Source organism: Sander lucioperca, chromosome 3, assembly GCF_008315115.2.
Source record: "Sander lucioperca isolate FBNREF2018 chromosome 3, SLUC_FBN_1.2, whole genome shotgun sequence".
NCBI lineage: Eukaryota > Metazoa > Chordata > Actinopteri > Perciformes > Percidae > Sander > Sander lucioperca.
Genome location: NC_050175.1, coordinates 24,192,452 through 24,217,892, shown reverse-complemented (window position 1 = coordinate 24,217,892; position 25,441 = coordinate 24,192,452). Strand labels below are relative to the sequence as shown.

Below are 25,441 nucleotides of genomic sequence, written 5' to 3'. Positions count from 1 at the left end.
AGGTGCGTTATTGTGATATTTAGACACAACATAAAAGTGCTTCATTCATCATATTTGTATGTAAAGAAAAGATGTTCAGTTATCAGGATCATTTAGCCCAATGATGAATTTAAAAGGCAAATTCACATTCCCATATGCCTGCTAATCCTCTGTCATGTGTCAGTTATTCTTGTCACTTGTGAGAACTGATAGAAGGCTGAAAGTTTGTGTCATAAATTAACCCGTCCCACGGCTGCTTTACAAACCCCTCAGGTGACTAATTTTAAGTAGACCCTCAGGTGTGATTTCACACATTACAGCCTTTCATGTAGCACCTCTCAGATGGAGCCTCTTAATTATCGCTGCTTAAACTGCTGAGGTGTCTGAATACAAAGGCCAATTACACAAAAGCATGGCTTTATTGTGTTATTTACAAGAATAATGGATCTACATGTTTGTCTACTTTCTACCTCATTGGCATAAACACAGTACAAGCAAGCATATGTTTCATTTGACTGCATCTAAATAGACTCAATAAAGCCAGTGATCAGTTGTTACAGTTGTTACACTTGTTTACACTTGATTACACTGTTACACTGACAAAATAATTTTTAAATCTGGTTTTTACACAATCTACTCTTAGTTTAAAGCAATACAATTCAGCAGTCCTGCATGTGTACCATAACTTAAAGATACACACTTGTGTTCAGTAAATAGATGGTGCATTTCATCTACAAAAAAAGGAGACGGCATCATGAGCTAATGGGACAAAACCCACTGACCCCAGACATTCAAACAGCATCTACTGTTTATATTCCTAAAGCAAGACTTTGTTTCAACAGACAAATGGCATTACGTACCAACTGTTCATCCACTTAGCTTCATTTGCAAACCAACACTGTCATTGCTGAGGTCGTATGTAATACACCTTTTTGCGCATCATTAAGTTTTAACAGGGCCGAGATGGCTTTATTGTTTAAATTGCACATGACTTTGTTTAACGTCAGCATTTCTTCTGCTTCCTGACAAGAAGTCACATTTCATAACTAATTAAATTGATCCCCCCCTCCCTGCCGCCGATAGAGTCCACTAAATTAAATGATTTGTATCCAAGTGTCAATATATTAAATCAAAGGGGCTAATGAGTAGGGGTCACTGCCTTCTTTTATCTTCAGTTTTGCATGTGCACATCTTCATCAGCTAACAGTCTCCTTAAATGGAGGATGAACATGCTGGACTGAGCGTCACTGGGCAAGAGCCAAGCCCGTCTGACTAGGCTGTTAATGCCCCCACATAATCCTACAAGCAGGCTAACACAGAGCTCTTCAACACAAGGGAAAGCGCTGGCAGTGCGACATCCACACAGACGCGTGTGTGCACACAGCAGCACACTTAAACACACATGATCATTTCCCTGCTTTATTATTCTCTTATAATCATGCTAACAGTTCCAATCTTGCTGTGCTAATTGGGGGACTTACACATTCTCTTTAACAATGTCTATTTTTGTGCCTTTTTTTTTTTTTTGCCACGGCATTAATAAGAGTCTCACACAGAGAAAATCATTTGTGCCGGGGATACAACAAAAGCATCTGAGAATACACAAATTAGCGCTCTTATCTTTGTGCAATTACCACACAGCCCTGTGTTTATTTAAACTCATCTGATTGATTTAAAATATTTACCATAATGTTGTAGTTTAGGAGTCTTTGCTTCTCTAAATTGGTAACCAAATAGACTCAGTGCATTAAATTACTGCATTAGATTGGATAGCATCCATATTCCTTTTTATAATAACAAAGAAGTGATTACAGACCAGTACTACTAAAAGCTAATTTATCATACAGGCCAAACGCCAATTAGACAGAATTGTTTTTGCTCATGCTAGGAGAACTGGTTAGATAACAATTTGTTCAGCACTAGAAAAGAAATAGAAAAGTTAAATGCTTAGCTACAGGACATTTCACACTGACTCCGAACTTTTTTGCACGTTAAAAAAATAAATACGATTGTTGTGTCAATCACGTTTACATACTGCCTCCTAAACTTTTGTCCGTCATTAAAACTGCGGATGTTGTTCATTTTCTGCGTGAACATAAAAAAAAAGAGCTCTGCAGAGAAATGATAACGGTCTCTGCTGCAAACCAGAACCATCAGGCTGTGTGGGGCTTGTGAGCTTGTAGTAAACCGTTTATACAGTTTGATACAGGCCAATTATTAGGGGGCAACTGCTTCTTAGTGGCAAAGACCTTACATTGACTTGATGATTTAGGTTGCAACAGGACTGTGACCTCGAGCATCCTGAGCATACAGCTGAAACATACTGGAATGGCATCACAGCAAGAATTGAGTGTCACAGCTAAACACGGGCTGGATTTAATTGAAAATATGTGGAATGACTAGATGATCACTGCAGGTCAAGCTGGATGTGAGGCATGACAGATGTCTTACATCTAGCTTGACTAATCTTGACCACATCGGCACATAAAATCCAGATTTGCCAAGCTAATACATATGTTTCCAGAGAACCGAAACTTTGACCTCTGCCAAAAATGTATATAACTAGATAGATGGCATTGTTGGGGGGAGGGAGCAATACATATATAATGGGAGTAATACATACATAATTTCCTATCACAATTTATAGATTGATTTATTTTGGTTCAAACTAAAGCAACAGCCACCATAAAACAACAGTGTGTTTAACTGGGCAGACTCAACAGCCACTGAATACACTCTGGTTTCTTTGTAACAGAGGGACATAGGAAACCCATGTCCAACTGATTAAAACAAATTTATGTCCAGATTTTATTTTGTCTTCGAAAAATATATTAACTGAACGTAAATAGCGGTACGTAAGATCATTTTGTCTGTATTATAACGTAGTGTTCGAAAATACGTTGCTGCTGTAATTGAATTTCATCTTTAATCTCAGGACCTTTAGCATCTTACCATTGAACGTCTGCATGCCCCCCACTTTTTATTTACACCATTAAAGAGACATGAGAAAGCCTCTAAGGCTTGTGTGTGCAGTAGACAACAAAATACTGGCCTTTTCGCTTTCAATCTCCGGTTTTTCTTTTTAAATGGAAGGGATACGCACATTCTGTATGTGTGTTTGTATATCTTTGTGGACACAAGGTTAAAGGTAGAATGTAGAGGCACAGATCACGTGTGTGTACATACAGTGAGGTCGGAATTTGAAGCTAGGTCATGTATAGGGAGTGAACGAAAGGTCAAAGGGAGATAAATAAATCCAGACCTGGTTGATGAACAGATCATTTAAAGGTTTCAAAAACACTTGTGTAGACAACATTGTAGACAATGGCCTCCATAGAAATGTATTATCTCTCCAATCTTGGATCTCACAGTGTACTCAGGCCAGGGTTGGCACATCAATGCCACAGCCAATGACAAATGACGATGTCATGATATTGTGATATTTTTAATGGATACAAAGAAATTTGGATTAAAAGTGTCCCTCTGTTTCATCTGGGGAGCTCTGTTTTCTCCAGCCTGTTTGTGAAGATAAAGTTCACCCTGACCTTTCCGCCAATATTTATTCTCTTGATGTGTGTATCAATGCGTGGGTCCCTATGTGCCTGTGTACTGTATACACGATCACCTCTGTGCATGTGTATGAGTATCTGCGTGAGATAGTCAAACCATGGTTTGTATCTTAACAGACCCATCCTTGAGGAATGTATGAACTGGGGTCATTGCCATGTGAGAGGAGGAATGGGCATTTGCTGCATGGCTATGGACAGTACTTTCACTTGAGTATCATAGAGCTCCACATCTCTTGAGGGTGTTTTATTTTGTGTCCAGAAAGACTTTAATAGACTATTCTGTGGTGACCACTCTGATGCTGCTCACGCCTCCTGCACACTAGCTGCGTGGACTGAGCGTGGCGTTTTCTGTCTTTGCACACCAGAAACATGTCTGATGCGGCGCTGCTGCTGCTAGCCTTGTACAACATATATGTGTACAGACACATATATGTTTCCCATTGATAAAATGAAATACCATGTTAAACATAAATATATACTGATTTGATTACAGCAAAGACAACGTCGGCAGTATTGACGGCAAAATAGGCTACAGAATATTTCGTTCTGTATTGACAGGTGCAATATTTGAAAACCGATAATTATTTATTGTTATTTTTTTTAATTAGATTTATATCTGCATTTATGTCAAAACCTAGAGACTTTCAAACATCAAAATGTCATTTATTAAATGTTTTTGTGTCAAAATGACACAATTTCTTTTTCGTATTCTATTTTGCCTGGAAACGCTTCCAACACGCTTGCATGTCGCGTGAAAAATAGGCGTCAGTCCTATTTCTAGCATGCACGCGTTTTCGGCGCGGCTGAGACGTTCGTGTCACGCAGGCAGTATGCAAGCTCTAACCTGTTAACATGGGAGCCAAAATAAAAATGGACACGCCACGCAGCTGACACGCTCACGCCGCACACCCAGTGTGCAGGAGGCCTTAACATGCGCCATGCCTTTACCTCTCATGTACTGTAACAAGACAATTCAGAAGAAAGATTGTGCTAACCAAGTGAAGCAACACTCTGGTGATCAACATGATGCTGTTTAGCTGCTCATCTATTAGGAGCAGGACAAAGTGGACGTGATTATAAAAGCAACGAAGAGGAGACTCAAATAACGCTCTCATTATTTCTATTTCTATTTATTTCTTTTTGTAATCTCCCAGTGCCTACACACAGACTCAGAGAGATAAGTAACTTATGAGAATGAGATAAACCAGTTCTCTGCTAATATATATGTTTAATTGTCATGTGTCTTGGTGGTGTTTCAAATTTTCTACAAAATCAACTTAAGAGTTAATCTCATCCTGGGATTGAATTAGTGCCAAAACGATTTCAACGACAAGGATGGTCTGAAGGAATACAAACAAGCTGAGGGAAAAACACACAAAGCCTTGGGCTTTAACTTTTGATAAGCCCCTAACACTGCAATCAAAACATCTGCTATCTTAAAACAAGTGACATTCTAATCCCAAAGGACAAAGACTAAATCTCTATCCCTCTCTTGTAGGAATAATGGGAAAGGATAAAAAGAGAGATGGCTATTCAAAAAGGGAAACTTGATTAAACTGCATGCTGCGGTGCTCCAAACCTCACTAACTAAACCTCTATAACTACACACTTCTGACGGATTCCTTTCAATCCACATGCAAAAAAAAACCTTGAAAGAACACGTATAGCGTGCCAACAAGAGTCTCCACTTGCAGTCCCCATGGTTTTATTGTTTAGACAGTTTACAATGTCCACTGATGTGATCAGTTACATCATCAACACGAGACCTGAGCTTAGGGCTCTCTCTTGGCTTTCTCCCTGAAGCCAAAACAGAAGGACTTTGATGGCCACTGGGGTCTCCAATAAAGTTTTGTGCTCTCCATTCTAATAGCAGAGTAACTCAATCCCCCAACACTGCTTACCACTTTGCTAAAAGTCTGTGACATACATGCTGGAGGCTTGTTTACAGAACTAATTAAGTCAAAGCTGTTATATATTAAAATGTCCAGGGCATTTTTAAGAGGCAGCAGTAATGAAAACAGAGTGGCAAAAATGCTTCACTAACTTGCCCCTGACTCTTTTATCTACCCTCTTCTCTACTCCAACTCAAGAGGAGTGGCCATCACCACTCTGGATATTTGGAGAAACTAGGTTAGGGAGAAAGAACATCTTCTGCTTTAAAGGACTTGCTGTTGGATAAACAATGTTGCATACGATCAAACTTATTTCAAGTATTGAGAGCGATCCCCGTTTGTTCTCTGGTTGTGTTCTGTCTGCAAGGTACAGCTAGCAGAGGCTATTAGGCAGTGGACCAAATGGTCTGACCATGGGACTCTTTTATTTAAATGTGTTTTTTTTTATATATATGGGAAGATCTGTGGCAAATTTGGTCAAGGGAGATGCTGGCTAACTGGGCTCTGCAAGAAAGGACTTTACTTGTATCTCTGTTCAAGTGGATATTTAGAAGTACGTTCCCATACAGACTCAACCCCCTGCCCTCTCAAAGCTATGCATCAAGGGGAATCTTCAGGTATCATTTGCCTTTAACTTTGTGATGAAAGCAAGGGCCTTTAAAAGTGAGATGTATTAGAGCTGTGCCCTTATGCTCAATGAGCATAAGTAAAGAGCCCTCCATGATATGAGTAGCCCCTCAGTAGTGTATAAGGTACTTCATTTTAGAGTGTCGTGCTATGTGCTTCTCTTTAGTTGAATTATTTTCCTTATAGACTGTCCACTGTTGAAGTGAAAGTTTCAGGCGTATGGCTTCACAAGACCATGTTGACAGTACGGCCTCTCTCTTGAAAGAGGCATTTCGATGTCCTGGCAGTAAATCTGGTTGTTGCACTAAATTATGTTTGAAATGAGAACTTTGCAACAACCTGTGTATGATGCCCCATAGGAGAAACTGCTCTTTGCAAAAAGAAAACGAAAAAAAAAAAAAAAAAAAAAAAAACCTCTCATGTGAAGAGTGCTAAAAGGTGCCAGAGGAACAATTTGTTGCAAGTAAATGTTTGAAGAGGTCGGGATAAAAAAAGGGAAAATGAAAGGACAGGACAGGGAGTCATCAGTAAAAAGAACAAGCAGTGGAGGAGGAGGTGAATGGAGAAGGATGTGCCTGACACTAAGCACACCCAGCAGGATAACGTTAGCCTCACACAGGCAGCCAGGCTCACAGCCTTGACCACTGAGCCAGTGGCCACCCCTGCATAACCTTGTACTGTCTGACCATGTCCAGCTACATGCTGCCTGGGTGGTCTTTCATTACACCACTTGGCACTGTATCACATAAAGGTGCACACAAACATTGTCAGCCACACAGCATAATGACAATGTAAGTTTCAGTAGCTCTTGTGCTGTGCGAAAGCTTGCCACATTGCCCTTCTGAGGCCGACTTGCTTTCAGAGGCATTTACCAGCCTCTTTCATGTCCCCCACCTCCAGGCTCTTCTCCATCAACAGGACTCATTAGCTGTTGTTGGCTTCCCCCCCACCCCCACCCCCTCCATCTCTTTTTTTGTTCATTAAGATGTGCTAATTATTCTCCTCCATATTTTAAAGCCCTCCCGATTACCAACAGGCAATTAACATTTGATGAGAGTGATGAATGTTAGTGTGACACAAAAATTAAAGATAAGATTTTTTTTTTAAAGAAGAAAAAGATGACAAGGAGAGGCTAACAGAAGTAAGCAATGGCATTTACTTTAATATCTAATTGTATTGATCTGTGCCATTAAATCCAGACATATGGCTCATGGTGACGGCGGCGCACCAGTCACACAGAGGAGGAAAAAAAGGGTTGTAGTAATAGGCGTGGAAGGAGTGAGAGGTGTAAGCTGCTGAGTGTTAGGGAGCCAACAGAAACACATTCACCGACCTGGATCTGTTGCTGGAGGAGGTTGATTTTGTGCTGTTGCTGCAGAAGCTGCTGCTGTTGTCTTGCAATCTGGTTGGAAACAGAAGTAAAGACAGGAAATTAAATTACTCCTGGTTAAAACTGACATAAAGAAGAGTAGGAGCTAAAATCATGTCATACCGTACTTTTGCTTTCTTTCTTTTTTTGGACAACATTATATACAGAAGAAAGTACAACACCAGAAATACTGCTCCTAAATGCAATCCAGGCCAGTTACAGTATATAAGAATATGTTAAAATGAAAATAATAAAGAGGACAAAGTAGCAGATTAATGAGAGTGAATAATATTACATTTCTTTTCTTATGGTTTTATAACCAAATTGCTGCAAAATCTGACCAAAACATTTTGAATTTCTAAACGAACATGAAACAAACTTTACTGAACTGCACTGTCAGAATGAGTGTTAAAAGAGAATAAATGATTTAGGAAACAGAGGAACATGGTTATGATGGAGATAACTGGTGCAGGCAGTGTACGGGTGACAGAGGTCCCTGCCGCCCCTGAGTGACGAGCAGCCACACCAATCCTTCTAATCCCAGCAGTCCCCCTTTCTACATGCCCACTTCATTGAGCATGACAACCTAGTTTTAAGTGTCATTTAATTTTCATTTTTAAATATAATTACAAAGTGTTCACTGTAAGATATCGGCCGTCTGCAAATGTGTCAAGATTAATTTGTGCTGGCTTCCTCACGAGTGTCAACAGTTAATTACTGTGTTGTATCTTGATGGCTTGATGACATTCTGGCTCTCAGCGGGCTTCCCCCCCCCCAATCTCTCCCTCTCGCTCTCTTTATTAATATTCTTCCATTTTGAAACAAGATCGAATAATAAAATATCTTATATCACTGTTCATTTATGCTGCAAATGTCCACAAAGCCTACAGAGTTGAGTGTAGTTTGCAAATGAACATCATTGATTGAAAAAGAAATCAATACTGTTAATGTATTATTAGTGTACTATGACCAAATGCATCACTCCAAGCTATATGGCCTATCTCTTCATTTACCACAGGAAGGTCTGAGAGTGTGTTGAGAAAACTCTGAGTGAACTCCTTGCTGATAATTGACTCATAGCCATTAGGGTGGCTGGTGATAATAAAAGTGTCGCCCGTGTGGATAGTTTGTGTCCTTATTTCTTCCCAGACATTAACACACTTCATGGCCTCTGCTAATTTGCTGATTTGTACAATATGGCTCATTGGCCTGATTTGTGCTGCACATCTAATGCCATGCTTGTTCTAATAGGAGTCGATTTATAAGATATAGAGGACTTCCATGTTTAATATAACGTTTAATTTGCACATTCCCTCGCATTTGTTAGTACAAGTCATAATAACATTTTTCCTACCACACAGCATAAATGTGGGTGAGAGAGCATGACTGAATTATCTGAGGCAATATAAAATATAACATCTCTTAAATCTAATATTATTCCAAATTCCTACAGAGGAGTAAGATTTTACTGGCATATTTCAGGCATGAAATTTAATATGAAATAGACTCAAATGATTTTTTTTTTTTTTAAATGTATTTAATGGGGTTTATTATAGAGACAAATGGGAAATAGAGTAAACAAGATTAAAGGAGGAAGGGGTATTAATGTTTTCAATAGGAAGGAGAGAAATAAATGTGTGGGAATATGGTGAGGGGGAAAAAGACTATTACCTGGGGTGTAAAATCGAGATACTGTGAATGTGAGAAAGGGAAACAGTGAGCAGTTACCTGCTCCTGCTGCTGACGAGCTAACTCCATTTGCTGCCTCTGTTTCTCCATCTGTGAGGCGGCGAGCTTCTTCTGTTCATCGTGGGCAGCCAGAAGCTGCTCGCGCAGGCTGATCAGCTGGCTGATCATTGTGGAGAGCTGGTGTTCCTTTTCTGCTAGGCTCTCTGGAGTACCTAGTGAGGGAAGAGAGAGAGAGATGTCAGGACTAGAAAGGATAAACACAAGGTGGAGAGCCTGAGTCATAAACACAGATACAGATATGTGTTATGCATACCTGTAAGGAAATAAAAATAAAAAAAAAACAGAAAAAATACACATAAGGTTTCATAGTGGCCAGGACTAAATAACCAGGGTGTAGGCTTTTGTAAAAAAAAATAAAAGCCTGCAGAAGACCTCGGCCATTATACACTGTTAAATATAGAAAAGTGACCATGCTCCACACGCCGATCATCATATTTTGCTATAGTACTGTTCACAATATATTGTACAAAGAAAACCACACAGGCAGCAACCAACTGCAGTGAATTCACTAGAAAGTGTTAAGGTCACACACAGCCTGGATTTATCTATTTGCTTTAGCTTGTGTTTACAGCTTTCACAGGAAGAAAGAGAAGACATTGTTCCCGACATAAAGACTAAGAGCTGCGGTGCGCTGTCAAACTGAGGTGGCAGCTTATGTCAGACTACCAGGGGTGAATACAGTATAAAGAAAGTGTTAAGAGTCAGTGTTAACCTCCAAACTATAGTTCTTCATTGTATGGCCAGCCAGCAAACCATTAGAGGAGGAACTCCTCACAGACTACTGAACGGATTGTTCAACAATGACAATCATCATTAAAGGGAAAACTGAACAATACACTTTATTTTTGTATCTGTGTAGCTACTGTATCCATACTTGAAAAAGAAAAGCACTGACAGACCAATAGGATTACTTCTCTCTCTACAGTCATATGTCCGCGCTGTATGTGATAGAGAGAGCGGCTCCGCTGCACTGCTCTCCCCCTCCGCCTAATCAATGCTAAGTGATCCTACCATTGACTTACACCACCAACATAATTGCCAGTGAGAGGCTAGACAGTAACTCACTCTCCTCCCACTGCACTCCTGTGTGACAAGCTGATCTGGGAGAATGTACAAAAAAAAGAGATGGGAAAACCGGCAGAAGAAAGGGAGAGACTGTGAGAGAGAGAGAGAGAGAAGGATAAAGCATAGAGATAACAGTACAGTGAAGTCTGGCCTTGGGCCAGCAGGAGCTGAATTCTTTCCTGGGTGTCTTCCTCTCGTCTCTGGCCACATCTGTCTTGAGTTTCTCCGAGAGCTCCCAGGGGCCCTCTTTACTCAAACTATTTTAATTTGACTAAACACCTGATTTATTTTATCTCTCCGATGAGGAAAGCCGTTTGTCTTAATAGGGCTTGTCAACCTCCAGAACCCATTCAGGGCAATTTACTGGCAGGCTTGTCTGAACCTCGGTTCGCCTCGCTCTGCCTCCGCTGCCTGCTAGAATGGAAGAGAGCTGCAATTCTCCATTTATCCTCCTAACGAAAAAAAAAAGCACCTAAAGCAGCTATTCATTGGGCCTGTGTGCAGTTTCTAAGGCCTGAATTGACTTCTTATTCACCCGACTACACTTGTTGTGAATAGCTTATCTGTAAAATTGATACAATCAGCACCAATTTTATTAACCTTTGGCTGTGTCCATGAAGGAGCTGCCTTTAACAGGTCACTAGCAAGATACATCAGTCGTTGTCACAATAAATCACAGCTATCAATACTGTGCTGGGGAGAAGGTAGGGAGGAGAGAGAGAGAGAGAGAGAGAGAGAGAGAGAGAAAGAAAGAATCCAGATGAAGGTGACGGTCATCAGGCCTTGAGGCCGGCATAGATAACCTTGAGTTGGGATCAAACATCTGGACTCAATGACGCCTTCTGAGCCTGAGAATTACAATTTTTTTTGATATAAGATATAATAAGATTATTTTTTGGGGCATTTTTTTCCCCTTTATTAGATAGTGACAGTGGATAGACAGGAAAGGTGGGAGAGAGATGGGGGATGACACGCAGCAAAGGGCCGCAGGTTGGACTCGAACCCGGGCCGCTGCAAAGGACTCAGCCTACATGGGGCTCTTACTGGGTGAGCTAGAGGTCGCCCCAACAACTTTTTCAGATGATCGCTCACTACTTTAGGAGTGTCAATACTGTAAAAAAAAAATAAATAAATCGAATCACTGGAATGTACAGCACATATATTGTGTGTCTGTGGGCATGAATGTGCAGAGGGACTAGTGCTAAGGGTCCACAGAAGGATTTGATGGAATAGTCTGAGAGTGGAGAGCTCAATCCTGCCCGAACACCAAAAGAATACTAACAGAGGGCCCATTGTTTTGATGTTGAGCTGAATTGTGGGAAGTCTAGACTGCCGCACTGGACTACAATTTGGACCTTCCCTCTTTAATTTTAATCTTAATTATTCAAAACTTAGTTCATTTGTTTTTTGTCTAATCCAATGCTGAAATATCAACAAGAATTATTCAGATTAGTGATGAATGCTGAAGATGAAATATCTAAATATAAAGACACTGGAAGAATTTCACCTTCAAGACTGTACAAAGCTTAGTAGAAAATCAGGCGCATATGTTTTTTGTTGGGTGGTTAGTGTAAAAATCTCTTTCTTCCTGCTTTAAATTATGGATCAGCTTTAAAAAGCAGATAAAACTTTTATTGGGTGGTGCAGAAGAGGAGAGTCGTGGTCTGTGTCTGACCAGCCTGCTGACAAAAGAGGCCGTTTCCTGCATATTGCATGGCTTTTAACAGCGGTGGGGCTGGGGTCTGCCCGTTAACATGTCTCCTCACATTGCGCTTCCGACGGCAGACAGACAGCCCAGAGATGGCTTGGCGCTACATAAACCCCAGCAGTCGGCCCAGACCTAACATGTTGTGACATCCTCCTGTTAGACGACTGAAGCCCAGTAGGACAATACCAGCCTGACACAGGAAGAGGATCCCAGGAGTTAGCGGTCAAGCTGTGCTGGCACTTTTCTTGTTTTTTCTTTTCTCAGGCCACTGTGTTAACTTCAGAGATGCTAGATTGACACAGGAGGAGGAGACGGTAAAGCTGTGTTGTTAAGTTTCAGCGCATTCAGCATTCACCTTTTTAGATTTCTGCCTCTTTTAAACGTCGCAAAGTAGGGCAGAAAACATCAACGATGGGTGACTAAATAAATGATAAGAGGAAAACAAGCAGAGCCATGGTTGCTTGGGGAGGGATGGGGGTATTTGAGCCTTGGGGTCTTTGGATAAAAGGCACTTTGTAGGGGTGCGATTTGTTCTGTCCAATACCCACATCTCCCTCTTTCTTGGCTCCCTCCTCTCTGCTCTAATCAAGCAGTCTCTAATTTGGGTTCCAAGTCCAGTACCGGGGAAAAAGAAGGAGGCTTGTTACTTTGAAGAGTCCCGAGTGAATAACACAGATAAAAGATTCAGGCACAAAAAAAGAAGAAAAGTGAGGGAGGGTGAGGGTGAAAAGGGGGGAAATCACAAGGCACCCTATTCTCTTCCTTTCCTTTGGTTAAGACAGCTGAGCCATTATGACCAGTTCTGAATTGAGTTTTCTAGCACCAGAAGACTGGAATTTCTTTGTGTCTCTATCAGTCAGCTATTGTGGATGCTTCCATATGCTGCAAGCCCATCTTAAGTAAATTAAGACTTGTCTTAATGCTCCGATTGTACCAAGCTGTAGCCACAGACCGCACATAGCTTGAATGTGTTCTCTCTCTCTCTCTCTCTCTCTCTCTCTCTCTCTCTAAGTGTGTGAAAATAGACATGAGTATGCACAGATGTGTGTTGCGTGCTGCTCCAATCGATAAAAAGGTGCATGCCTCTCAGTAAATGTGCACATGTGTGAACTCTAAGTTCATGTGACCCTTTGTCCATTATTTCTGTGGAAAACACAAAGAGCCAATTGAGTCGCGGCAAATAGCATTATTGGTACCTTCTTTAGTGTTCAAAATTAAGATTTTTCTGCCCACATACCTTTCCTCAAAACCATAAAACTGCTTCAACAAAAACATGAAGCCAATCTTTGTACCATACTCACTTTTCTGATATTGAATATGACTGAAACATGTTATCCTTTGCAAAGACAAATATGTCATATTGAGGATCTAGATTGGCAGAAAACCAAGCTAGAATAACAAGAGCTAGTTTTATGGTTTCCCTTTGCTTTTAACTACTATATACACGTGCTCAACAATGCAACAAGGCCGTATGTGTTTCCAGTAATGTGGTGTTAACGCGTCTCCATGCCCTACAACCAAGACAATATGAGCAACAGCTGTTTTACCTGGCTTGCTGCCTCTGCCATGATATAAAAGCTGTTAATCTTGCCAATAAAACCCCATTAACAAGCATGAGCAATGACTCACAAGCACATGTCATCCACTGGCAGCAGTGATTCTCAGTCCCTACACTTTCCTGTATGGTATACACACATAGGCTAATTCACACTGAGAAACTGCCCAACATCTTGAATAAAATGTCAGATCTTCTCAATATTTTAAAACGACTTAAACGTATGTGCTTGAGACTTGTAACAGCTTTTTACTTGCTAATGGCAGTCTGGTATTATGTTTCTTACAGTATATATATATATATATATACACACACACACACACACACACACACACACACACACACACACACATCTATCTGTATGTGTGTGCACATGTATTTGAGACACTTTTACGGAATCAAGATCATTTAAATGGCTCAGCAAACTTTTTTTTAAATAAATACTCTGATTGGCATATGGAGAGGTTATTAATAAAAGCACACTTCATCTACTGTGGTTTCGCTGTTCATGCCTAACACTGATGGAGACTAATATTTTGATGATAGAGGAAGCGTCACTCTTAAGTGTAATTATGCTAATGGGAAAGCTCCAGCACTTCACTGTCTACCCATGACACTGGACAAGGTACTTCATCAAAGCCAAGATAGAGGCTCGACCTGAACATATTACTCCACAGGGAATGCCAGTGACATGGAAGTTCACTCCGAAGACAAAAAATAAATAACTCAGCACAGAAACTTTACTTTCAGTTATTAAATACATCATTCTTTGCCTCTGTAATACAGTGCAGCATACCAGAGATCCTAGCACCATGAGGGATGTTGCATGTATGCAAGGCAGCATAGATTACATGAAAACAAAGATGGTGTCCAATCCTTCTATTCATCTCGTATGGCCTTCATGGTGATGAGTCTGACCTTTGTGCCCTTAAAATAGAAAAGTTTTGAAGGTCTCTCTCTTACAAAGCTCTTAAAGCCTGCAATACAGTATTCAAGGCAACAGCTTACTGTCTGCAAAACCTTGGAAGTGAATTAGTTAAGAGTTAGATGTTATCTCATTCTTTTCACAGAACACATATTCATTGGTCTTACCTATAAAGCTGATACAAGAAGAATGTAGGTCTTTCAAAAGACTTTTTTTGTTGTCTTTGATGGATAAGTGTGTCAACAATGCCTGTGTTTTCTCGGGTTTTAATTCAGATCACAAGTGACAGGAAATAGTTAGGAAGCAAAGACAACTGAGACCAGTACATCTATTTACAAGTATATAAGAACACCTGCTTAGTTCTTAAGCTGCCAAGGTTGTAGTAATTAGACTACTTGGCTCTATACCAGAAGTTGTTGCTTTGTTTTCTGTGTTAAATAGTTTTCTGTCACTATTTATACTCCATGTATGTAAATATGTGTAAGTTAAGCTGCTGATTGGTATTTAAACCCCACCTTAAAAAAAAAAAAAAAGTGACTAAACTCAAATAAACGCTGTGTGATTGGTAACAGGCTGTGTGGAAATTCTAACATAGGAAAGAAGAAGTCAGAATGTCTTTGTGCTATAATGCATGGTTTTTCTTCAAGAACTGGAGTATAATGGGAGGGAGGGCCATAAAAGAAATGGAGGTTGTTCATGCAATTGGAGAAGGTCCAGGTAAAAATACAGTTGGTTTGAAAAATCTGAATACCTCTTTTGGCAATTTAGCATGCACTTTTGAGACAATTATTAATATTAACGTAGGTCAGCCCTTCAGCAGTTTTTCATGGCCGGGAGGATGCTATTTGCTTTGCTGAGGGAAAGCTGGTGAATGTTTCAGGGGAGTGTCCTTTTATAAATGACAGGTGTGTTTTTGTCAGCTAAGTGAATGTTTTACATTCTCTTCAAATGAAAACAGGAGTAATATGCTTGTTTCCATGAAATGTATCATACAACTTTAAAAGTGATTAGTTAAACAAACCATTACAAACCACTGGAATATAATTCAAAACGCAAACAGAGAGCTCTATCCCTATCACACACAAATACACGAGCACAGCACTTCCTTTTTTACCTCCATTGCCACAAGCTAAATTCCTCAATTCATTAGAGGAGAAAAACACACAGTCCAACACTCTCATACATTCATCTGGCAAATGTGGCCTGAGGAATAATGATTTACTGTTGCTCATATTTCACCTGAGTGCACAGGGCAAACAGTTGACTGAAGTGTTGTGGAGAAAATGCTAACTGAGGCATTTTTGACTCGAGCAACTGGACAGACACTGTTTTGTGTGAATGTTTTTGTATGTTTGGGTAAATATAATATACATAATATTTATATACAGTATGTTGTAAAAACAATTCTTTTACTAGGCTACTTGTTTCTATATAAGTCAGTGTCACTGGGAAATGTGTGCACAGATATTGTGCTGTGCATCTCCATTGGCATCACTTTATGGAAGCCATTAGGAATAAAGTTACATTTTAAAGTGAATAATCGTGTTTTGAAGCTAACCCACATGGTTGAACAATATGGGCTCTGTGTTCACACAGTGGACTCCTGTCTGTCTGTGCAGGACTAAAGCCAGCACAGGTAGGGCCAGCATCAAATCAGTCTCAGCTGCCGCCGCGGCCCTGCCCTGTGATCTCCTCCTAAAGAGCTTCTACTTATCTGCCTGCCGCAGGACTGTCTGTGTGCATTCGACCACTGTCATGTTGACACCATTCTCAAATTGATTGTGACAGTGCAAGAGCCTCAATTTTTCTGCTTCAGAATTCAAGCTGCCATTTCAACGCTAGTGTACAATGTTAAGCTATTTTCTTATTTACATTTTTTTTTTTTTTTGCAAATTCCAAGAGAATGAATACAGCTTGTGTTCAAATTTAGTAACCACATATTTTCCTTCAGTTTGGGTAAATGCTTGAGCATTTTGCTTTTTTTTTTTTTTTTCTCCCAACGGGGGTCCGGGAAACTGCCGCTCAGCAGGGAAACAAACAGCTCTGTTGAGTATGAGGCTTGACCCTGCACATAGCAAGCATGCAACAGAGAGCAACCTTATCTGCTTTAGGACACTGTGTACTATATTTGTATACATTCAACACATGTATGTATGTATGTATGTGTATGCATATACATAGTGAAATAATGATTCTGTCCAAAATCATGTGAAGAATGGGGGCTTTTAATTTTTTTTAAAGAGACAAATTTTCTCTTTGAGGTTATATAATTGTAAGTGTCAAGTCTAAGTATCCACATGTAAAATCTTTTTTTCTCTCCACCTCTTGCACTCCTCCTTCCACATTGCCTCCTATTATCTGCTACTTTCTGTGGTTTGGAGCCCTTCCAGTCGGCCTCCCTTTCTTGCTCTGTGGTTTTGTTCAGGAGATTTCATCTCCCTCCTTCATCGTTCCTGCAGATTGACAGCTAAGCTCAGGTATGAAAACAAACAGTTAGCTCTGGAATTGACTGGTAAAAAGAAATCCGCCACTAATGCTCCTTCGCAAACCCTCCTTTTTGCCTGCCCCTGCTGATGCTAAGCCCTAACAGCATACAAGAAAAAGGCAGATGGAGATTTGAGATCATTAACCCTTAATAATACCATTCTACATGTCTGGTTTAAGCACACTGCTGCTACTGGATTAGTGAGCTTATTTCTACTGACTCGGGAACCTAAAAAATATCTTTACCTTGGAAGCAGCACACTATGTAGCCAAACACCCAAATGACATTAAGCTTTAATTATAGATGTGTCATCTGTAAGAGGTAAATGGTTGGTTGGGTTTGCAGACCTTTAAAGCAAATCTCTGATGTTGTTGATACTATTGTTTTGTTTTGTTTGTTTACTGTACGTGCATGTTCACCTCAACAGGATAAAGATTCAGGGCATGTTTGAACACAACTGCAGCAAAAGAATGTCTTTCTTTTCATGGGTAAAAGCCTCAGGTCAAATTCTGTCACACCTATTGTTTTTCTTTTCTTTTTTCCTAGAGCGAGACTAAATTATTTCCTCACCAGTCAGATTCCACCACTTGCCTCTGCAATAACTCAATTACTTGTCTTTCAAGGTTTTGGTGGAACAATGTCAAAAGGTGCTCAGTTTAATTGGTTGAGGAATTGGTGAGCGATCAGCATAGAATATACAAGGCCGCTGTGCCAGTAGGTACTGTAGACTTTATCTGCATGTCAGCCTTTATTCTCTACTTTCTTTCATTCATTTAAAAAGTACAGGCATGTTTTGTCTTTTGTACAGATTTTAACCTAACATTTAATGGAACCTCTGATTCATCATAATACTTTAGATCTTAATCATAAGGTATTTTCTGCTAGGTACCTTTGTTTGTGTTTTAATTAGGCGGACCTTGTGCGTCTTCAACCCTGGGCATCTTTTTAATTGCCCGTATTTACATCAGGCAGACATCAAACGCAGAGAGAGAGACATTTGTAAGGGGGAGCACAAAGCAGCCCTTTGAAATGTCTACAGTCATATTAAATGGCATGCTAATTAAAAATCTAAGGCTGCCACTGCGATAGGAAAAGCGTTTATATTGGTAACTGTGGAGTATAGACTTTCTCCATAACTCATCAACAGACAGAGGCCATAGTGTTTATTATCAGACTCCCTACCTGTTTACAGACCACCAAGTAACCTTCCCATTCCTATTCATCAAACATAAGAAATGCCCTGCCTGTAATTTAACAGACCAGCTTTCAAAATGCTAAATCATTTTAAACATTTTATCAAGTGCACTTTGATCTACAGGGGCATGCAGGGCAGGTACAATGAATCTAGTTTATCAAGCAATGATTCATCCTTCAGTTCATTAAGGTTATTGCCAATAAATATACTTATTAGAACATTCAACAGCCTTTTTCCCTCTCTTCTGTAATTCTCTTTAGGTGTAATAATTCAAACCAAACACAAGTTTTATTTATGAATGCCACGCATGTTTTATAAAAAGAATCAATTAAGCAAATGATCAAAATGACCTGCACAGCAGCGAAATGAGCTCTCTTCATAGGTTTGCGAATATTCTTCATGAAAAGTTAATAAAAACAGTTAAATGTTATATTAAGAGTTCAAATATAATGTAATGAAGGTAATCACTGAGGGAGAGTGTACGAGCCAGTGACAGCCTGGTGTTATAGGCCAGCTGGTATTGTTCTTTCCTGTGCTGTATAAACACACCAGCTCTCAGTAACAGTCAGTGCTATGGACTGAGCAGCAGCCCTGCCCATCCTCAGCCCACCTTCACCCTGTCATAAACAGAGATTTTGGGGGAGTGCTGAGTTGCGCGTTGCAGTACAGCACTTGATACGCTGCATAGGGCGTTCACTGTCAGAGTCAAGACATTCCACTCAAAGGCAGGCTCACAGAGGAGACGACTCTGTGCGTCACCGCACCATCTCCTCTCTTAACGGCTCAGCTCAGCCATGCTCTGTTTGCATCAAGCACATTTTGGGTTCAACAATTACCAGAGCGGCATGAACGCACTGCATGTGCCAGAGCAGAGTAGCTAGGCTCAGGGCCGTCTGAAAGGACAACAACAATAAACCGCTGACAAGCACAGAGAGCCTCAGAATGAGTCTAAATGGGCTGGAATTTTGAAGACAGCACTTTGGACAGAGTTGGGCATTCCAACAAAAGATAAGGGAGGAGAGAAATGAGTGAGGAGGGCAGCCAAAGGCCTTTGTTATATTTCAGAGTACAAGGCTGTTTCTGAGATTATACAGTGCATAGATTATGTATGTCTGATAGGAAAGGCGGATTTGTTAACACGGTTTAAAGTGGTGCGTTGTAGTCCTACCTTTTACTTCTGCCAGCAGTTCACTGGTGTTGAGCCTCTCCATCTTCTCTTTCCAGTCTTTAGAAAGAAGTTTCTCCATGCATGAGGGATCTGAAAAAGAAATAAGGAAAAAATGTTAAGCAATTTGAAGGAAAAAAGATTATTTAGAGTCCCTGTTAGAGTGTAATTGTTTTATGATTATTGTGTAGTGTATATAGTTTCTATTTGTATAGTTTTGTGGATGCTATAAATCAATTAAAAATATAAACTTAAAGAAAGTCAGTGTATCAGATGAAAGAGAGATATTTTATTAGATGGTATTGCATGGCGGACATTAACACAGACTCAGCCCGACAGTTGAGAGATGAGCTAAGGGTGGAGTAAGGAGGGGACCAGGCATTGTGGGGATAGCATAAGGGCAGAGACACACATTAAGTGGGAGGCAAGGAGTCAGACTGGCTATGTCCGAGCGTTCACATAGCTGCCAATGATGAAAACAATTAACATTTGTCCAGCAGACAATGAATCAGAGGAGGAATGGCTTCAATCTGCCATGCTGTCGCTGGGGTAGCTGATAAAGAACACACTGGGCCAGCTGACCCAGGCCTCCACCATCCCTGCACTGCTTAGGGGTCAGCCTGTTCCCATCAAACACCAGCAGCACAAGCAAGCCTCCACCCCTCCACCTTGAGACACTGTTTCCACCAGAAGTGAGTATGTCTTGAACCAGATCAAGACATGCAGCCTGTCCAGTCCTGATGAGACGGATTAAACAAGCAGCAATCCTGTACAATCCAATTCTGGCACAGCAATTAATGGACTGTCTAAACAGCTGTGCCGTTTTCAATAAAAATTGTCCTCAGGTTTCATATGGTGCCGGAGGATGATGGAATTTGTAAAATTGTGTTTCTCTAGCTTTGGAGCAAAATGCAAAACCAAAGCAGACACACTAAATATTACCACAAAGCCCTGGAGCATCGTAATGAAAAGTCTAACCACATGTCTAACAGTGGATCGTTTATGAACACACTTCTGGCAACAAAAGGACACAAGTCAGAAGCATGTTAATGTTTTAAATGATGCCACAGAGGAGGTTCTTCTAAGTTTAATGTAGCTGACACGTGTTTTTGATTCAAAGTTGCACATAATGTGCAACTCAGAAACAGGGAGACATACTGAGGAGGGCCTGTCACATTCAATATGATGGACTCTTCCTCGACATCAAACACCGAGGAGATTTACAGTTTAGAATGTATACAAGTGTTGTTTCCTTTTATCCATCTGTAACATCTCTTCCACAAACCAAACAATGTTGGTCCCTCTGACAAACACTCTAACTTCAGAGGAACTGGGAGTAACGGGGTCAGCAGTTCTCGTGGCCTGGTTTAAGGATGGCTTTCAGAGAGATCAAGCAGAGTGACCATTTTTGTTTGATTGTCCACTTCCTCCGATGTGATGGGGGTCGACAGGACATCTTCAGCTCAGGGTCATTATAGCATTACTTCTACTTTATTGACTTTCCAATTCCCAACTCACAGTTTGTCCCCTTGACCCTGAGAGAGGGAGAGAGAAAAGGCTGAGTGTGTTGTGTGTGTTTGTGTGTGTTAACTCCCTCAATGGCACAGAGATCACAGATCTTAAAACAGGGGTTAAGGGCAGGGGGGGAGTAGCCGAGCGCAACTCTTCTTCTCTTCATCTCACCCCTGGGTGAGACAGCTTCCTCTCCCGGAACAACAAACTCCCCCCAAATCATAATCCTCAAACAGACCGAACAACATCAGTGCATGACATTTTCTCCCCTAAAGCACAGAAAGGGCTTATTTTATACATAAGTGGTGTAAAGGGGAATTAAACAAACACAGTGAGCATATGTTAATATGAACACATATGCTCTCTCTCACACAAATACGTAAACACACGCACACTTTCATCACAGATGCTGCTCCAGCACTTGATCATTAAGGAATGCACCAACTGTTGGAGATAATGCGGTGCCAGCTTCCATTCTACTCCAGTCCTCCCCCTCCTTTCCACCTCCCTCCCTGGAGAGCTGCCGCTCCCTCACTTCTCCATCCCCTCCGCTGGGCCAGACACGACCTGCCAAGTCCTCCAACAGGAGAGACTACAGCTGGAATGCACCGCTGTCCTCCCTGCCTTCCACCTGGGAGAGGTGAATAATGACCTGGATTAGTCTATAAAATAACTCTCAAACATCTTTCAGTGTTCGAACAGCGTGGACAAAACAGGCAACCAAAAATGGATTTGGTGAAAGCAGAGTAACCTTTGCGCAGGCGTGCTCGAGGAAAACAGTAAATGAGTCAGATGTCTGGCTTTTTTCAAAGCACCCTTCCGCAGCCTATTTTTCAGAAGAATTTAGATTAATAGGAGGAATGCTATTTCAGTTTCTAAAATGTCTCTGTTTTTTTCTGGAGAAAATATAGATGCCAATGGAAACACTGGTTAGTATCAACATAATAATTACTGTCAGGTTATGACACAGAATGTAAAAAAAAAAATGGGATACACTGTATTCATCATGAAATAAATAATTTCTAATAAAGGATTCACACTTCACTGATTTCACTGGATATCAAATGCTGGCAGAATTGAAAGGCAAACATAGTTATTTAAGACAGTGCAGAACCTCTGAAGTTTTTAGGGTAAATGAGAGTTTGCTGCTCTTGTCCTTTCAAAGTAGGACATCACATACTGGGGAATTAGCTTAAACAAGAGTCCAGTGAGTTTATTTTTATTTTCCTATGGGGGCTCTTAAATCTCTCACACCCCCACCCCTTCCATTTCTTTTCCTCCCCCTCTCGAGATAAAATGCTCTGTGGCTGGGGAGCAGGCCATTCAGCTGGGATGAGAATGGAATGAAAACAATAGCCCTTATCAGGCTCTTATTTACATTTTCCCAGCGTCCCTGCAGTAGACAGCTTGGCTTGTCACCAAGCCCAGATCGCCCCACTGGACTCAGACCAACTTCCTCCAGCCCCAGCGATTCCAATGGTCCCTATGGACCCTTGCCTGGCACAGACCCCCACCACTCTGCAGCTCGCACAGATAGCAACATACAAGACAAAACTATTGGAGTGTGTGTCCAAGACGTGTTCCCATTGAGAGGGGAATGGTTTCTGGACTACTAAGCCCATTTGGGTCTCATTGTCTCTTCTCTGGGGCTGGAGCTATACAGCTGGAGAAATTCCCTGAACCCTTTTCCGAGATTTTTAAGCGTTTCCAAGTGGCACTCAGAAGAAAGTGAATAGTCATCACTGATTTAATACTGCCAAATTCAATATGTCTATCTTCTATCAGTGCTGTCATCTCTGGTATACAGCTTTCCTGTGCAGGTATTCTGTGATCTTATTGATGTGGGTGAACAGGCACAGGGATTGAGTCACCTTAAGCCGAGATCAGTTGGCTAGATTTGGCTACAGCTTTTTTTTTTTACTGTATTAAAAACAAAGCTAATGATCCTCATAAATCTAAACAAAGGAATGTTTCTCGGCTGATGTGTGACATAAACAAAGCTTTCAGCACCTGGCAGTCAGTGCTGCCAGAATATCATGTTCAGTATAAACCACAGAAGTGAAGCTAAGAGGCAGGTTAACATTAACTGTCTATCCTGACACTGACGGACTCCCTCACAATCTGTCTTTCCCTCTCCTATTTCATACAGTATGCCCGCGCTGTTGTTACGCGCCGGTGTTTTAATGCAACAACTAATAATGTGAATTTGTTTTTTTATTGTTCACACACATTTTATTAAATTGAGTGCTAGTTAGCTATAAAAGCCTGTGGGTTGAGAAGCAAAGGTAGGGGAAAGTTGTTAGCTAATTTATGTTTTTATTGCTGCTCTAAACAGTAGTTGATTCAAACGATCATTGCAAACTGTAGAGAAGCGCCGATCACTGAGTGAACACCAATTAGACGGATAAACGAAGCCACAAACAAATCAAATCTTGTCACTTTGGAATTGGATTGGACAGTAATAAAGCAGACCTTAAAAATTAATGACACACTAATTTTCAAATGGCTCTTCAGATTGCCATAGAGATATAAAGTCCAGCGTATATACTGAAGTTAGCAAATATACCAGCACTGCTTGGGCAAAAAGGCCATCTTCACTTTGACAAAGCAGTTTGCAATCTCTAAAAAGGTTCAATCTGATAAATTTGTTGAAAACACTCCATCATGTTTCAAAAGGCCGTGACTGCCTCAAAGCACAAAAATGGTTTTGTTACAACATGCAGCAGTTGGTGTTTTATTACTCTCTGTTGTCAGCAATGAAATTGTTTCAACTGTCTGCCACCACATTCTGAGCCTCTCTGCGTGCACTATTCTCCCGGGACGAAAGATGATACTTGTGTTTGAGTGTTTGTTGTGTTGAAAAGCCGTTGGCAGAGAAAAGAGCAGAGTCAAATTAGCCATAAGTCATGGATAACAGACCAAGAGACCTCCCCTTTAGCATTGGCCTTGTATATCAGTTGTCCCAGCCTCAAGGGGAAACATGTAATTACCAAATCGATGATTAACTGACACTGACCATATAAATAATTTCCTGCCCAGAATGCAGAGGCCCATACAGTGAGGCAAATAGGGAAACAATGCTATTTGCAGTGAGGAGGAGCCGAGGAACACAGGAAATGGGGTTTAGAGTCCCTAAACAAGCTTCAGCTTGAATGGAGCACATTCTTTACAATTTGTCATAATCCAGTTTTAGTCAGCCAAAACCAAAACCTCCTCAGAACATTAAATGGTGCGTTAGGAAGATCTATGAACTACAATAAAAAAAAAAAAAAAAATGCACCATTTTAAAAACAAAGAGTGACTCTAACCAATGATATAAAATTAAAAAAGAATTCACAATGTTTTACACATTACTACATTTAAAAATAAAAATCTATTTACTATATAATATATAAAAAAGAATGCTACTGTTTAACAGAACTGTATGAAACCTGATCTATGTACCAGTAACCATCATTTCTTTGAACAGGCTTCTTTACCAAGTGTATCAAATGTACAAACATTACGTGTGCAATTTTTTGAGAATATATTGTGCTTAGAAAGTAAGGGTGGGGTTTAGGCTGCACAGAGAGCTCTAGAAAAGGCAGGTACTATCAAAATCCTTTAAGCTAAAAGGTCTAATGAAGTAAGACATGGGATGAGGAATATCCACTACTTAGTTTGACAATTACACAAATGACTGTTATTTTACAATGATGTATATGGTTATACATTATGCATTAATTAGTCATCTATATGTTTTTCATTTACTTCATTATATTAGCTGTATCATGTGATTACACATTTAAAACTGTCTAAAAATAAAATAAAGAAACTGTAATGTCTTTAATAGCTCTCACATTTCACTCCTACATTCAGCGTTAGATGCAATATATTTCTTTCATTGAGGCATACGTTTCTATCCCAGCGATAAAACTTTCAGAATGTCAGTCAGACAATGATAGGCTGACGTCTAATTTCCCATCCACACTGCACTGAACGGGAAACAAATCAAAAGTCGAGGTTGATAAAAAAAGAAAATGACTGTGACACACTCCAAGGAGTCCTTTGAATATCTTAATCACAGACACACTAAAAACAAGACCCCATCATCACACCAAATAAAACATAATAATTACAAGAGGCAGGCAGGGAAGTGAAATGCAGAGAGAAAACATGTTTTTGTCATTCAGCCGGTAGTCCCTGAGACAACAGCTGTTGGATGCTGCAAATACTCCTGAAGTCTCCATAATCATGGCGTTATTGAAGTGAGGACAAAAAGGGCACTAATTGCAAGGGAGCAATCGCAACGCAATAGGTTACACACCCGGGTGATGCCGCACAATGAAAACGCTAAAGAGGAGAGCTGGGGGGAAAAAAAACCACTGAGCACAACAGTGCGTTGTCGCTCATTTTCAGGCAATTACCTTTCCTCGTTGTCAACAGTTTTAATAACCTCTACCATTTCTAGAAGACTTTTCGGTGCAGTAAGATAATTCCAGCTTTTTAATATGTAATCACTAGTGCTGGCATGCATAAATAAAAAGGTCCAGACATGTCAGTGTATTGTGGAGCACCTGCACCTCGTGGTGCGCTTTCTTTAACTGACACCTAATCATTATTCCACTTGGTGAACATCTCTGTTAGTCACCTTTAGACGATCCTCT

General features: G+C 40.5%; 1 protein-coding gene across 12 annotated transcripts in view; it reads right to left on the bottom strand.

Moving 5' to 3' along the window:
- Positions 1-25,441, bottom strand: part of sox6 (SRY-box transcription factor 6) — a 137,030-nt gene that overhangs the window by 48,804 nt on the left and 62,785 nt on the right. For all 12 annotated transcript variants that reach the window (XM_035999563.1, XM_035999566.1, XM_031324215.2 and 9 more), the window contains 3 exons: positions 19,287-19,376; positions 9,165-9,337; positions 7,401-7,469 (listed from right to left, as the gene is read on the bottom strand). In XM_035999563.1, coding sequence (XP_035855456.1) covers positions 7,401-7,469; positions 9,165-9,337; positions 19,287-19,376 — 332 coding nt within the window. The remainder of the gene's footprint in view (positions 1-7,400; positions 7,470-9,164; positions 9,338-19,286; positions 19,377-25,441) is intronic.